Here is a 17,013-nt window from a genome sequence, read left to right on the forward strand (position 1 = left end):
AATGTATTGGCTGCATATAAATTTTATTTTACGAGAAGGAATTTTAAGTGGGTCAAGTCATAGCTTGCAGATAAGTAACAGATTACATGTTTTCCCATTTAACTCCAAATTTCATTTAATTTAAGCCCAACACAGTCATTCTCCAATGCTAAGCATGTGGATAATTTATATTTTCACAAATATTTTTCCTACTTAAGCAAAACAGATATTCGAGGGGAGGCTGTAATTTGTAGCGTGTTACAGGTTTCCTGTCATCCCAGTTCTTGAAGGTTTGGCATTTAAACTGCTGTCGGCTGGCTGCCAGTAGATAAAGATTTGGGATTTGCACCTCTCCCCGAGGAGAGGCGGATGTGTCAAACTCTATGTCCGCGTGTTCAGTTTGTCCTAATCTTTTTGCTGCTCTGCAGGTCCGGAAGGAGTACAGCAAATGTTTCCATCAGTCCCAGTGCTGTGGCGCTCTGCCTTCTGAGAGTTCCCACAGCTCGGCCAAGGCTGCCACGTCTCGATCCACAGCCCGCTACTCCTCTGCTACACAGGTAGGCCAACGGGAAGCAAGCAAGTGTCAAGTGTTGAGACCTTTTTTCCCACGTGTGATTTCAGTTGAAAGCGCATGGTTACATACGCCGTATAAAAAAGACAAACTTTTTTTTTCCTCACCAGCTAAACGTTTCCTATTTTATGTCAGTTAGTTTTTTTGGTAAAAAACCAAACCTCCAAATTCAGAAGATGTCATACATGACTTTAATATTTGATAGGATTGCCTTTTAAGCTGTATGAATTGGGTTAGAAACATTCTGGATTTCCCTCTACAAGCTTTCTCTCAATAGTTTGCTGGCATTTTGGCCCATTCCTCCTGACAGAACTGGTAGAACTTAGTGAGCTTTTTACTGTACTGCAAAGAGGTCATTCTCTTTAAGTCACTTTCTAATTAATTTGGTTGTTCTTTTCTGAAGATGACTGTTATGACGTATTAGTTATGTCTTCCAGGTATATGTTGCTTCCGTATTTTCCACAAAATGTTCTTTCCTGATGATGCCATTTATTCTGAGATATTATTGATGAATGTCATGGTAACAATATGACTTGACTAAATAGTGAAATACTTAACTCAACAGTGATATTTCTGCTTTTGCCAACATTAATAACCTTCCAATTGTGACTGACTTTCACCTTCTAAAACTTTGTTATCCTGCATTCAACAAGTGTCACCAAATGTACTGCTTGGGTACCATGTGTTGAGCAACCTGCATGCATGATACCTAAATAAAAATGGTTTGTTCCAACAGTTCTTTGCATGTTTGAAATTGCAATACACTTATATTCCTATATAGTTAAGTGTAAACTATATTCTGTGACCTGTTTTGCCCAATACTTTACGCTTTGAAGGATGATTTTAGTCTTGCAAACATCCCTGTTTTTTCTCCAGATCTATCAATGGTCATTGTAGCCAAACAACTCAATTTTAGTGAAATACTTCAAATACTTACATTTTCATAACAACTCTCTTCCCAGCTTCTGCCAGCATCGTGTTTGCTTTTCTCTTTAATATTTATGTTCTTTTAACGCTTTTGTATCTCTCATCTGGTTGAAGAAATTTAATACAGAAAAAAAACGTATAGTAGTATTTATTGTGATTATTGAGAAAACCCATTTAGGACACAACAAGATATGTTTAAAAAGTAATAATAAAAAAAATGCTCTTGGTTATTTTCTAAATCTAATATCTTTTGAAGTCCTCGTGAAGGTGAGGCATTTTTTACGATCAGAGTCTGACAGAAGGAAATGCCTCTCAGCCAGATAATGAGTGAAAGATTTACACACTTTCAGAAAGCAGTCGGCATCGTCTGTCAGCCGAGCTTGTCAAAATAATGACGCTGAGTAGATGTATTCGGAAATAAATTACAGCCACGACTGTTATGATGCTGTACAAAACATTTAAGATGGTTTATTTTGTTACACAAGTCAGATCAAGCAAGAAATACATATGTCAGAATTTTATAGATAGGTAAACCCGTTTGTCATTTTTAGACTTTGATTTGTTATGTGAACAACAAAGCATGCAGCTCAGTTTCATTCATGAAGCCAATACTTATTAATATAATTATTACATCTCCTTTCTGATCGTTGAGCCATAGATTATATTTAGCATTAGGAAAATCTCTCACATTTGGATCAATTTTAGCTTGTTTTACAAATATTGAACCAGAGTAAAGCTCCCTCCACACTGACTGGAACCTCTGTTAAAGCTGTTTAAAAGGCCTTAAGGCCTTTTGTTCTCTTCCTTTCAGCTCCCCCAACAACTTTTCTACTTGGTTAAAGTCTGCGGACTGAGGTCGGCACACAAGGTCTCTTGTGTGAGCTTATGTATTGATTTGACCAAATGTTGTTCAAAAACTGCGGTGGTACTAAGGTCTAAAATATCTGAGATCTTTAGGCGTACTAAGAATCTCAGATGCTTTGGGTAAGATACAGACCCACAGCATGACTGATCTCCCACCATGTTGTGCACTGGGCATCAAGCGCTTTTCTAAAAGTGGCGTTTCATGTGAGACCTATGGCCGTTTTTTGACATCAATCATTTAATATGTAGATGGCACCTAAAGCTTCTACACTGGATTCTGCTTACTCCATAATCTTTGCAGGTCTTCCACCCCCTCCCTAACCATTCTTCTTAGTGAGATGTGTAGCAACATAAACGCATAAAGTCCTTTATGCTTTTATGTTATGCGTCCTCGTTTCCTACTTTAAAGAGTGGCTGAAAGATGTTTGGCTCTCTGTTTTTTTTTGTTTTGTTTTTTTGTTTTGTTTTTTTTTTAGATTCGCTGATTAACCTAAAAAGCAAAGTACAACTAAAAAAAAATTGAAGGTTATGAAAATTGTGAATAACTCCCCCAACGTTAATGAATACAACACGCAACAAAGCGGGTTTTAAACTGTGGCAATTTCGCTTGGTTTCTTCAACCTTATATTAATTTTTAAGTTTATAATTTCCTGAAAAGCATCTGCTCTGAACTTAGAACATGGGCACCCTGTGGGAAAGAATTGCTGCTTATCCCACTTATGATATCTGCTCCAAAGACTTTGTGAGGTCTCATTTAGGGAGCGCCGCTGGGAATTCGGTGGCTGCGTCTGCTCTCGCTGCTCGGAGCAGAAGAGAGCAGCTCAGAGTCAAATTACAAACCGTAAGATTCTCAGTCGCTCCAATTTTAGGGAGCAGTCGAATCAATAGCATGTTGTGGAGCTTTGTGATACACAAACATGTCATCAGCTAGCGCGTCAATTAGATCCTAATTTATAGAGAGTATGGTCTGAATCATAAAACCACACAGCCACTCAGGCCTGGGGACCAGAAGCCTTGAAACATAACAGCGCCATGTTGAGCACTAATCAGCGGCTGCTTTTTCTTTTTTTTCTTTTTTTTCTCAACGCAGAGCCGCATCAGGCGGATGTGGAACGACACTGTGAGAAAGCAGTCGGAGTCCTCCTTCATCTCAGGCGACATAAACAGCACCTCCACGCTCAACCAGGGTAAGCAACTGCTGCCTCCGTCATCACCAGACGAGATGCGAGCTCTGTTCTCTTTGTGATGAAGCTCTGAATTAACAGTAAACACTTCAATGGATGCAGCCTGCATCGCTCCGTGCCGACTGAGGGGAGAGGGAGATAAGGCCCGATTTCATGCCGCTTTTCTCCAAACGAACAATCAGATGCATTAAACGCTCAAAGCTTTGCAGCATTTTCTCACTTGTCTCTGCTCGCTTGGACTAAATAAATGGAAAGAAACAGACAAATAATAATATATTTGCAGCGCCTCCCCTCCTGGAACCCCTTTTACGTTTTGTCACATTACAACTTCAAGTGTGTGTGTGTGTGCGTGCGTGTGTGTATGTATTAATGTGTTGTTAGGAGATGGACCAAGCCAAAGTTGGGCAAAATTGTGAAGCGGAAAGAAAATGATACAATTTTCTTTTCAAATAATACTCTGAAAAGTGTTGTATGCATTTTTTCCTAAACATCCACTATATAATTTGTATATAGTACAGTCCTAGTGTGAATGAGGTTGTTCTGCCCTTTAAAGCTTTGTTTGAGGGATAAAGATGTGGAGAGGTTCAAGGTAGGGTTAGGTTACAAAACAGCACAAAAAGGGAAAAACTAAATAGGTAGAAGTGAAAACATACCAAGGGCAAGGAAGAATTTAATCAGAAAAGCATCCAAAATGCTAATGGTAACTCTGGTAACTCTGGAGGACCTGCAGAGACCCACTTTCTGAGTGGGAGAATACACCAACAGGACAGATGTTAGTTGTTTGGACCAAAAGAGGAGCAAGACAAACTCCACTGATGAAGAAAAGCCAGGTAGCCCACACATTCAGCATGTGGAATAAGGTGATCTGGTCAAATGAGTCCAAGATGTACCTTTCCTGCCCTCATGGAAAATCTGTGGTTGTAGGAAACGCACAGATAGGAGACCGCCGTCAGTATGAAACATGGCGGTGGCAGCATCATAATGTGGGGATGCGTTTATTAAGCAGAGCTAATAGGAAGATGGATGAATTCAGTCTCTAAATTTGCAAAGCTAGTCAAGACTTACAGCATCGCTGCAGCTACAGCCGAATGCAGATGCATAACTACAGTTTAACGAAAAAAACTATTTTGTTCCAAGTCCCAACAGGACAAAATGTAGGAAAGCGGTTTATCGCTTGCAAAGCACTTTTGTGAAGTTTATCATGTTATAGATCAGGACTAAAGATACTGCCATCCCAAAGTAACTTTGAAGGTAGAAGAAGAGGACAGAGAGGAGCAAAGTCGAATCGGGGTCAGAGCAAGCTTTGGGAATTATTCCAGCATCATGAAACCCAGGAACCGGAATCTGCCAATACAGATTTGGCTTCAGCTCGGCACTTTTTTTATTTTTTTTTTTTAAAAAGCGATCCTTGCCAGTACAGAGTTTCTCAGCGATTCATTCTAATAACTTTGGATGTGTTGTTGCATTCCCGAGAGCTTAGAAAAGCGCATGATGGTTGATGAGGATACTGTGTTATTTGTGGTAGGCCGCATGGATATGTTTCGTCTGCTGTCTCGAATGGATGAGTTTGTTTGGATGAATCTGCCTCGCATAAACATTGCAGCTGATTATGTTGCCAGGCTTTGGTCAACACTTGTCCCTGTAATGCTGTTTGTCAGCTGCATCGGCGAGCTGTTTGAGTAACGGCACGCCTTGACCAGCGTTTCCGCGGCTGCTCCGTCCGCGGCACAGACGGAGCAGAGGCCGTAAATCTTCTGTGGCGACAGGTTCCGCACAGCGAGTATCAGTGTTTGTTTATGGAATCTACCCGACGCGTTGCCGCAAAAACCCTAAGAACATGCAACCTTGAGCTCACTTCCTCTACTGTTTTCGCCTCTTAATTCTTTCCCCTTTTCTTCTGTCTCTTCTTTCCGTTTATTGCAGGGATGACTGGCAACTACCTCCTAACTAACCCCCTCCTCCGAACCCACGACACTAACCCCTATAACAACCTCCTGGCTGAAACGGTGGTGTGCAACACCCCCTCTCCGCCGGCCTTTCACTCCCCAGGTGCACATCCTCTACCCCTGCCACCTCACTTCTTCTCTTTCTTTGTCTTTGCACAGATTTTGTGGTTGTTTCAAAAGCACATATGCGGCATTTTGACAAGTGTTCCCCTTTCTGGAAAAAGAGAGACAGATTGCAACCACTTTCATGTCGAGTCTGTTAAAGCTACAGCCAGCTCTTTATTTTTTAAGCGTGAAGAGCGAAAACCTGGCTCCGGTTTCAAAGTACACCTACCAGCACTTCCGAGGCTCAATAATTAACATGTTTTATCCTATTTGTGTAAAAACAACAGGTTGTTAGGGTTTAACAGCGAGCTGGAACATCAGGCGAAGCAGCCTCAATAACAAAATCAGCCTATCAGGACCTTAAAAGCGCACTAATTAACACTTTATATCTCATTTGTTTAAGCCATTGGAAAACAACAATTTGCCATTTTGGGGTGGGTTATCTGCCAGTCTTAGAGCAGAGCTGTTCCCAGGCAACCAACTGAGAGAGAGAGAGAGCGAGAGAGAGAGAGAGAGAGAGAAAAGAAAAGAAAGTTAACGGCCTTTGCCAGAGGAAATATTCCAGCAGGAAGTTGTCTTTTTTATACATTGCACATACTTGTGCAATTAATAAATGATCCTGATATCAAGTGTTAATTAGGGAGCACTAAAGGTGGCTGCAGCTGGGCCGTGTTGCCTGGTTAACAGCCTTTATTCTGTATGCTATTTTAGTCACTGCAGCTTCATATTCAACAGACAAATCTTGAGAGTGATGTCACTTTTCTCATCTGTCTCCCTGCCAGAAAACAAATCCTTCTCAAAATGCCAAACTGTTCCATGAAGTATGTTGGAATTTTTTATTTTTTATTTTTTTTTATAAGTGACAGCAGTGGAGACTGAGACTGTGACATGGCATAACTGAAAACGTTCAAACTAATTATACAGACTCTACCTTTCGTCCTTCATGTCTCGCATCTTCTAAGTGTTTTATTTATCGTTACCTAGTTTTCCCTTTTTTATAATGAGATCAACATCAGAGTATTCGTCTTATCTGGTCTACTTAGAAGTCTTGTGGGAATTTCTTTTTGGTGAACACAGCTGCAGCATATTAGTCCAGATTATTTATATATGCTTATATACATATATGTTGTTATCACCACCTGACAAGTAAAATATCCGAGGGCAGTCTGGAAAAAAAAAATGGGATTAGATTAGTGACGATTTGTTTGCCCATCATTCACTTCCCATTCATCCATCCATAATTCATCCACCCATCCATTGGTTTGTCCATTATCCACCCACCCATCTGTTGGCCTCCATCCACCCAGCTAACATTCAGGCATCCACTGAGTTCTCCATCATAAACCTTTTATTGTCCACCGACGTGGATATTTCATGTATGGAGCATTGGGCGTCGTCACACAGTGACAACTTATTGAAATCTCGACATTTTTTCCGAAGATAAAACCTGATTTGGAACAGCGCTGTGCATTGTGACCTACTTCTTCTCTTGCAGAGTGAAAGAAGCCCAATCAGAGGAGGGAAAAAAAAAAACAGAAGCCTGTGACGCAATGCGGGCAGAGTTACAGGCCTCTGTTATTTCACAGGCACTTGATGATAAAAAGGGAATACACAAGGCGGTAGAATGGCAAAAGTGTGTACGGAGCGACTGTGCCGATTAACCTGCTCCAGTCTCTGTTGTTCTGTGCTGCGAGCCGGCTGGCAGCACAATGCGCACCTCATGCTTAGAACTAATGAAGCAGTGCTTGGACCGAGCCACTGCTGAACTACTGAAAACCAGATGCACTTTTTGATTACATTTTTTTTTTTTTTTTTTTTAAATTGATTAATTCAGTTTTTATTGAGGTGAGTTCCTCTGCAGCCAAGCAGCTCAGGTGCATTCTATCCCTAAAATGTTTACCTGCCTAATCTGTGTAGAATAATTGCATTTTAACTCTGGTGCACAGGAGACGGATAAAAAGAGGGAATATTTAATTACCGGGTAATTCTCAGTGTGTGATCATAAATCCTTGCCTTACACACTTTTTTTTTTTTTCCTCTCCTCCTGAGGCTATCCTCTGTTGTTATTTGTGTTCAAACACACAGGCAAAACAAAAGAAATAGTTCACATGCTTATAAACGGGGGTTGGGGGGAAGTCAAGGATTTAACATATGGAAAATAACGTTAAGGGAGCTGCAGCGGCGTGACACACAAATGTCAAAACCTGGCGCGAAGATCACCAGCCAAAAATGAAATACGCATAGAGAGAAGCTGTCAAGCTCAACACAGGCGTGTACTAAGTTTGCCTGCTATAGTCATTACACTTAGCTCCTGGAAAAGGATGAGCCTGTCCTCCATTATAAGTGTATTAATACAAAGTAATATTCTGCAGATGTTCGTCTGATGCAGTAAAAACTGGAAAGAGAGAGCATATTGAATGAATCTCTGCTGGAACGTTTCCCAGAGTGCAGCTGTCGCCATGTCCAGTTGAATTCTGTTCACATCATTTCCCTCCCTTTCCCGATAGACAATACCTGTCTGCAGTAAAAAATAAATAAATAAATAAATAAATAAATAAATAAATAAAAGTCCAGGTTGCATGCAAAGATAAATGTACATTTTGAAGCAAAATCTAAACCCCCCACACCCATCAGCACCTCGACCTTGAATTGCATCTTGCTCTTTGCACTTAATTTTTTTACTCATTCTAGAATATATATATGTATATATATATACTTCCTTTGTGTATTTTTTTGACATGCTTGTTTAAATCCCAGCTCTTACCATTTTTGTCTTTTGTTTGCCAGGAACAAAATATATTCAACTCGCAATAAACTATCCTGAATCCAGACGATTAACTAAATCAGCAACAAAATACCTTGAAACTGGTTCAGTATCCTCACAAGTTAATATAATTAGGTTATTTTAACTACTTTTATTGAGCTGCTCCGGATAAGTTCTTACATGAATGCAGGCCTGGCTGAGAACCTTTATCAGCACTCCACTTTCTCGCTGCTCGTATGATCCCTTCTGGTGCTGCCCTGGGCAACTGCCTTTTGTTGCTCAATCAAAATCTGCTACTGACGCCCAGCTGATCAAGTGAGTGATATTCCAGAAATGTCTCATGGTTAAACTGTGCAATGTCCAATGAACAGTACATAAAATTTACAGCTGCACCCTCAAGCCACAACCTCAAAATAGAGCAGCCTAATCTGAAAGCGATGGGTATAATTTGAGATCTCGGACAACCCCCCCATTAAAGTTAATAAGGGCTGGTCCACAGTCACCTTACTCATTGCTCTCTGTACTTTTTTGGCACTTTCCATAAAATACTTTTTTTTTTTTTTTTTTGCTTTTTAACTTATTTTTGGTTATTTTAATTCATTTTCTGACTAGTTCAGTTGAGACTTGACATTGACACGCTGTCCTTTTGTTCGCCTGAAACGATAAAAACCCAACACTTCAATCACATTAAGTCCTCCTAAAAGCGAACGAGGCACTTCCACTTAAATCTTTAACACTTACACTATAATTCAGATGCAGCCTGTGGAAAACCACAGTAGTTTTTGGTAATTTGTATGTGTTCTACATTGTTCGTATAAAAGTGGGACAAACTCAGTTTTTTTTTTTTTAATTTGGGGCCCAAATATTTTTCATTCACCTGAATAATATTTTTTGGGCTTTTGCATTTAACAAATTTTTTTTCAGGGTTTAGTGTTTATATGACAAATAACTTCAGTGAGTTTTGAAAACGATTAAAATATTGTTGTTTTTTTTTCTGTAACTTACACAGGGTCAAAAAATATTCATACAGACTCAAATATATCCCTACATCTCTACCTACATTCGGTTAAATGTAGTCTTCAGCAAGCTTGTGGCATAGCTATTGGTTAAATATTGACAGCGCTTCTTTTTAACCCACCCAGATCTCATCTAAACGCTCAGGAGGGGCATTAGAAATGTCACGGTCAGACAGCTGGGAAAGAGGGGTTCTGCCACCAGACCGTCGGTTTCCTAAAGCACACATAAAAACCTTGTGGGATCTAAATGACCCCATCTCTTAAGACGGTGGGACTGTTAAATACAGTACAGCTGATTTAAATGGGTACGTTTTCTTTCTGCCTTGGAACTCAAATTTTCAATGGGGTTGCAGTACAGACTATTCCAAAAGGCTGATATTTACCTGCTTTATATATTCCAAAACCATTTTTATTCGTTTTTGGAATCATCTTCTTGTGGAAAAGTTTGTAGGAAGTCCTTTTCTTCCTATTTTCCACCCATTTTGCAAGAGTCCAAGTACCACAGGGGAGCATAACAAACTGCACACCTGACAGTTGGCACAGTTGTCTTAGACTAGAAAGCCTCAAAACATCCTTTTTCTCATTGAGGCTAAATATTTCAAATTACCAGTCACAGGATGTTGGGCACTGGTGTTCCATCAGCATCCTGTTATAACGGGTTTCAATTGAGTTCTGGCTTGCTCTTGCACTCTGTTTCTTTCGTCAGAGATAATAGTTCTGGTCAAAAGTGAAAACTTGGTCTCAGTTATATCTTCCATCTGGTCAGCGACCCCAGACATGCATAAAAACTGGCTTTAGGAAGGATAACCATTCTAATGTTTGTCTTCTGGAATTCCCCAAACTCAAACCTGTTGAAAATGTATGGTCTTGTGCTTTAAAGCTCGCTGTGTGCCAGGAAACTAACCACTTTAAATTAGCTCTACCAACTCTGCTAAGAGCCGTGTTCAAACATCCAGTCAGAATTATGCCAGGAGCTTGCTGGTGGCTACAAAAAAACTGTGTGGTTTCTCTGCAACTTCCTAAGGGACAGTAGTTTGAACATCAGTAGGGGTGTCTGTACGTATTTGAACCTGGATATGTGCAATTTTGAGCCTGTGTGCATTCCATAGTCCATAATAAATTTCAAACATTTTTTTTTTTTTATTCCCTGAAGTTGTTTCTTCTATATTCATTCTTCTCCCCCAAAAAAATGTTTTTTAATCACGTCATTAAAAGCCCCAAAATGAATTTAAAATTCATGCCGGACGTAAAGTTCTGACACAGGCTGTATATATGCTTGCCGCTGAATCTTTTCACCTGCAGAGTCCCTGGATTCAGTTGTTTTTTTCTGGCTTTTCCTTCTCAATCTGGCGAACAAATACATGCATTTTTCCATTCAACTTAAACACTTCACAGAAAAATCAACTTGCGGTTTGAAGGACACAGCTGAATCCAGGCTGAATGTTACAAGCTTCCACTTTTGTCTTATTTCACTAATTTTGTTATTTCTGCTGCAATTGAAAGAGCATCTGTTTTCCTTTTTTGTTGTTGTTGTTGTTGTTTGCAAATCAGCTGTTCTTAGGCCTGATAGCCTGAGCAGACACACTTGATGTGAGTGGTGGCAAAGTGAGTCATTGCACGGTGTCTGTGTTTCATGGTGTGTGGGGGGCCTGCCGCTGTTCTCATGGGGCCCCCGGCGTAAAAGAGGTGGCTGGCCATCTGTGTTTGACATTACACTCTAGTCTTGCCTTCTTTTACCAGGTGGAATGTTTTATTCATTGTGGATGACACATTTTCTCATCCCCTCGTTTTCATCTACTTGGGTTATGCACATCACTTATTTTTCAGCCGTTTTTGCTGCTGTGATGTTACCTGGTCATGAGCTACTTTGTATGTATTTTTTTTTTAAGTTTTAACTCATTCTTTGGTCTCATTCTTCCAATATTGTTCAGGATAATTTCTTATATTGGCCCGAGAACGTCGTCTCTAATGAGGACGAACATGGTGGGAAGATAATTGGTTCCCCTTTGAATTTCATGTTGTCGCACTTACATGAAATTAAAATCCAACCTCAGATCAAAAAGCAAAAGTTTAAAGTGTCCTGATCAGTATCAGCTGGAGTGCTTTGCAAAAATATTAACACCTCTTGAACTTTTAAAAAAAATTTTGTCATGTCCTAATTATAAATCCCAATGCATATTGGGATTTTATATGCTAGACCAACACAAAGTAGCTCATAACTTTGAAGCTGAAGAAAATTAGACAGCTTTTTAACTAAGTAGCACATTTTTTACTTGTACCTTTACTTTGATTTTATTTAATAAAATCCAGCGCAAAGAATTAGATACGAAGGAACACATCAGGAAGGTTAGGGATAAAATCGTAGCGAATCTTAAACCAGAGTTGGGTTATAGAACAAAATCTCAAGCTGCGAGCGTCTCACGGCGCTCTGTTCAGTCCATCATCTGAAGATAGAGAGTATGTTTCAACTGCAAACACACCTAGACATACTGACAGGCAAGGCCAGGAGAGCATTAATCAGAGAAGCAACCAGGAGGCCAGTGGTTACCGTGGAGAAGCTGCTGAGATCAACAGCTCTGGTGGAAAATATGTGAGCAGGAAAAAATGTTATTTGTGCATCCTGGCCTTTAGGGTTAGCAAACATGCTCTGGTCAACAGGGATCAAAATTTAACTTTACGACCTACATGCATATGCAGAACCCTGACGTTGCACAGCTCTCTGAATACATCATTACGTTAGTGAAACACGGTGGTGGCAACATCATGCTGTGGTGTATTTGTGCAGTAAAGTCCAGATCTAAATCCAATTAGGAACCTGTGAAAAGACGTGAAAATGCACGTTCTGATACGTCACATGAAGAAATCGACAAAAAAATTTCCATCCAGATTTACCAAACTGGATACAGACAAAGCCTTGCAGCTTCAATTCTCCACATTGTGTTGGTCTATCATGTAAAATACCATAAGACTGATTGATTGTGCCTCTACTCAACAACATGCAAACAAGTTCAGGGGCTATGAATATGTTTGCAAGACCCTTCATATGTGGATGGTGTGGTGGTTTTCTTTCTTGACATGAGAGGAATTATATCTTACCTGCTTTTCCGCCTTTCGTTCTAGGACAGCACTCCCTCAGCAACAGCAGGGACATCAGCGCCATGGACACCCTCCCCCTCAACGGCAATTTCAACAACAGCTACTCCCTGCGCGACGATGACTACGAAGCCGTGGGTGTTCGAGCCCCTGGTGACCTGGGGGGCCTCAACCTGGATGACGTCGCATTTGAGAAAATGATCATATCCGAGATTGTCCACAACAACCTCAGGCCCCGCGGGGCCCCTAAGGCTCGCAGCACCCCAAGAGAGAGGGACCGCGCGCCGCCTCCCCACACCAGGGTGACTGTGGACCAAGGACGGGGAGGGAGCGGGAGCGAGGATGATGCCATCGTGGCAGACCACACGGAGGCCTCATCCCCGCAGAGAGGTGGTGGAAGAGGAGGCCACACCACCCTGGAGCTGCTCCTGCACCCCCACCACAAGGAGGTGCTGGAGGCCCCCCTACTTCCCCAAAGGACTCACTCTCTACTCTACAGCGCCCAGAAGGCTCCCAGGCGCCTGGAGGGCCACAGCAGCCATGGCTCCGAGACTGTTACCGCAGTGGAGGACATGGGCTCCCAGTCACCCAGCAACAATAGAGACTCTCTGTATACCAGCATGCCAAACCTGAGAGACTCTCCGTCGCCGTCAGCTTCGCCGTTCCCGCCGGAGGAGGGGGAGGAAGAGGAGGAGCTCTCTCCCTCGCCTCACAGCGAAGGCGAGGATGCGTATCACAAGAGCATGCCGGAGCTCGGCGACGCTCCGCAGCCGCTGTCCTACTACCACATAAACCGAGGCACCAGCGATGGGTGCATCGTCTCGCCCAGCACTGAGGACTGTGAGCAGGACGGAGACGCCCCGAGCGATGGACAAATGCAACTGATCACCAGCCTCTGAGAGGGGGTGCAGGGTTTGGGCACCTCTGTCGCACAGGTTTGAACAGCTGGGTGCTTTCTGGTGATGTCAAGAGAGCCTAGTGGGCCTGGCTCCGCACATGCCATTCCTGTTCGGACAGGAAGTGAAAAGTCCCCGGATTGGGAATAGGAATGAAAGACTTTTTTTTTTTTTTTTTTTTTGCACAGAGATCTCATTTACACACAAGACACACCCAACTGAGGCCAGACAAATGTGGTGCTGCGGCTGCTCTGCTGCAGGACTAATGAGGTGCAGAGGATAACACAGAGGCCGCAGTTTCAAAGATAAGTCTGGTGTTTCTGTCGTACTGAGAGAAAAATCGAAGAGTAAGGGATTAAAAAAAAAAAAATTAAACCTCCAAGCAAAGAACCATGAAGCTCTTGGCATATTCCTGGGAGACTTTGCGGAACCAGGGTCCTTTTTAAGTCAAGAAGTGCAGAACAAGAACTAGTGAGGTTCCACTTACACCGTCAGGACTGTAAAGTTAAGAAACCACTAATTCAGACTCAGGCCTTATATTTTTCTCTATTGCACAATTAACTGTTGTACATGTAACAGCTGAAAAAATATTATATATTTTGCTGTACCACTAGTGTAAAAAGTAAAAACAAAAAGACAAAGTGAAAAAAAGATGAAGAAAAAAGAAACGGCAAGAATTCAGTAGTTATGCCCTTTCAATGTTAAAATTCTTCAGACAAGGTTAATCAAACTGTTGGAAATGTGCTTTTTTTTTTTCCTCTCACACTTGACTTGTTGTAGAATGTTTGAATATTAAAAAAAAAGAAAAAAAAAAGAAGTTTTGAGACATCAGTTCATATGAAACCATGTTCACATCTCTGCTTGTGAAGTGTTTTTTGCTTTTTATGAATGATGGGCTTTTCGCCTGTAGTATATTTGTTGACACCGGGCCATGCAAAGACTTAACGTTAGCACGAACGAATTGGATCCCCGTGTAATTTATTTGACTTGAGAGAAACTTTCAGTTTTGACTCCTTTCCTTCCATGCCTTTGCAGATTTTGCAGGTCTTCTTTTTTATTCTTTTGCAAAAATGTTTCATCCTTTGACACTAATTAATTTATTAAGTAATTAAAAAAAAAAAGATCATGGTCGGGGAAGTGTGAAAAGACAATGCCGCACTGATTAGGTTAATTTTATTTCTTTTGTAAGAGCCCATCATCAACTGGTATTTAATTCAACTCCTGTTTGATATTAAATAAATGTGAAACTTTTTCTCGTTCGCAGAAATCTGGCTGCTCTTTCTTATCTTTTTTGTGTTTTTTTCCCCCCATTTGTTTCTATGGCTAAAAAAAGGAAATGCTCTCTCTTCATGCAAATATGTATCTGTTCACTACAAATGAATATGTGCATTAAATCCACTTGTGTTCAGCTTTGTAAATATTACCATCTATCAAGGACCAGCATTTCATCTGAATTGACCTTTCAATGCAACACACAAACAAAACAAAAAAAAGCCCATGCTGTTCTCACGGCAACAGTTTCTCCCTGCTCCCATTCTGTCTCATTCCCTCTGTGCTTTCCCTCTCTTCTGTATGAGACATCTGTTGTCCGTCTGTAAAGTCTGTCCGTTTTATGTCCAGTAACAGCGGTGTATTTGTATCCTCCCCCCTGTGGTGGAAATGGGTTTTTTAGAAATGGCAGCTGACGAGTTGCACATGGAGTCTTGATTTTTCTTTACAGCATGCGATAAACTGTGCAGTATTTAAGAGTTAACAGATACCCAGTTTTTATAATGCTGGACTAATGGAGTGGATAAGAAGGAAACAGATGGTACTGGAAAAAATAGGCCCATTTATGCTGTTCTTTAAAAAAAAAAAAAAAAACGAACAGCATAAATGTTCTTTAAGTTTTGTTTTCTGAAACTTTTTCAGAAAATTTATCTGTAAATTGTGGAATTGTGAGTTTTGTTTTTGGGGGTTTGATGAATGTACAGGTTCATCTCAAGGAATTTGGATATCACTGAAAAGTTGCTTTTTCACTAATTCAGTTAAATAGTGAAACTTGTAGATACGTTATGCACATTTTAAGTCTTTATTATATAAGACAAAACTCATATTTGACACATAAGTACCATGTTTATGCCATGTTGTGGCATGCACAATCACGAGAAGACTTTCATTAAAAAAAAAAGTTAGAACAGCTAAAGAAGCTTGTTGAACACAGACTTCTTTTCCTGGCACAAGTAGAAGAGGTTTATATCTTGACATAGTTTTTATTAGGCATCATTTCATTAGACATTTCTGTATTATTTTTTTTTTTTTACTATTTATTGATCTCAACTTAATTTTCAGATTTAAGGCTTCATTATCTGTAAGCCATAAAAATCCTAATTTGCTAAACTGAAGCCTTAAAATATCATTCTGTTAGAATCCACAGACAACGAGTCTCGAATTGATTTCTAAATATTTTTTTGTAAAAATAAAAAAAAACACAAGAGCTTATATTTGTGCTACTTTATGCCCATAAATCAAGTGATCTTTTGCGAGAAACCATCAGAATGGTGCAGCAGTTTTGGACTGCCCTTTATTGCATATTTCTTATTCTTATGCAAGATTCCACAAAATCAGTGTTTGTCTTGAAAAACATAGTTTTTATTGTTAATGTGAGACTGTAAATCTGGTTGCTTTCAATCATGTGAAACCACTTCTTTTTTTTTCCCCAGTCAGTTATAAAGTCAGGAATTTTACATTGTAAATTTATTATAAGTATTCCATGTGATTTTTTTTTTTTTTTAAGTAAGAAAAAAAAAGTACAGACTCCTTTAACTTATGGTTCATTTCATTCATGTTACAAACACAACTTACAGTCTGTTTAATTGGTGGTTTATGTGACAGACCATCACAAAGAAGTTTGAAGACCACTTCAGTGGAAACATAATTCTACATTGAAATTCTTTCCTCCCAAATAAAAATCTGAAATGTGTGCCGTGTCAGTATTCAGGCCCTTCTAGATTTGTTACTTAGAGCCATATTTTGTTGCAATTACAGCTGCAAGTGTTTTTAACTTGCAGTCTGTTTAAGCGTCCAGATGTACGTATTTGTACATCTGGATGCTAAAATTTCTGCCCATTCTGATCAGCTTCCAAGTCTCCAAACCGAACATCAATAGGACTAAGATCTGTACTTTAGCCAGTCCACTCTGCAATGATCCAACTGTCTCGTTGTAGCTCTTGCTGTGTGTTTAGTTTTGTCCTGGCAGAGGGTGAACATCTGCCCCCGTGTCTCCAGTCTTTTGCAGCTCCATCCATATTCATATTAATTCTGACTAGCTTCCCTTCTCCCTGCTAAAGAAAACATTCTCCTACGATCATGACCCACGATCCTGTCACAATCATAAACCTTTTGCGTCATCTATTCATGTTTGTCGCTGCAAGATGACTAAATTTGGGGGTTCGGGAAATGTAAGTAATTTTGCCAAGGCACCGCACGATAAAACATTTTAGAATCACATTTTGTTTATGAGCCAGTGTGGAATCTTTCCATTTATAAAATTCCCCACAAATATCTCAAATATTCATGTTTATTTATGATGAAGAGAAACAATGCATAAAATGCAAATCGATTTAATTTAAATCAGGGGCCAAACTTGGCATCCAATTAGATTCTTTCTCAGAGTTTGAGTTTAGAGG

At 40.2% G+C, this 17,013-nt stretch overlaps 1 protein-coding gene across 13 annotated transcripts in view; it reads left to right on the forward strand.

Annotated features, from left to right (window-relative positions):
- adgrl2b.1 (adhesion G protein-coupled receptor L2b, tandem duplicate 1) overlaps positions 1-14,183 on the forward strand; it is a 144,834-nt gene extending 130,651 nt beyond the window's left edge. For 5 of the 13 annotated variants that reach the window (XM_015045631.1, XM_015045630.1, XM_015045629.1 and 2 more), the window contains 4 exons: positions 408-536; positions 3,432-3,528; positions 5,449-5,574; positions 12,477-14,183. In XM_015045631.1, the coding sequence (XP_014901117.1) occupies positions 408-536; positions 3,432-3,528; positions 5,449-5,574; positions 12,477-13,348 (1,224 nt within the window). In that variant the 3' untranslated portion in view covers positions 13,349-14,183. Of the gene's footprint in view, positions 1-407; positions 537-3,431; positions 3,529-5,448; positions 5,575-10,907; positions 10,962-12,476 lie in introns of all 13 variants that reach the window. The other 8 variants (XM_015045635.1, XM_015045641.1, XM_015045642.1 and 5 more) reach the window with 6 other exon arrangements.
- Positions 14,184-17,013: the final 2,830 nt, after the last annotated feature.

This window comes from Poecilia latipinna, unplaced genomic scaffold (assembly GCF_001443285.1).
Source record: "Poecilia latipinna isolate Pla-1442-1.1 unplaced genomic scaffold, P_latipinna-1.0 Scaffold736, whole genome shotgun sequence".
Taxonomy (NCBI): domain Eukaryota; kingdom Metazoa; phylum Chordata; class Actinopteri; order Cyprinodontiformes; family Poeciliidae; genus Poecilia; species Poecilia latipinna.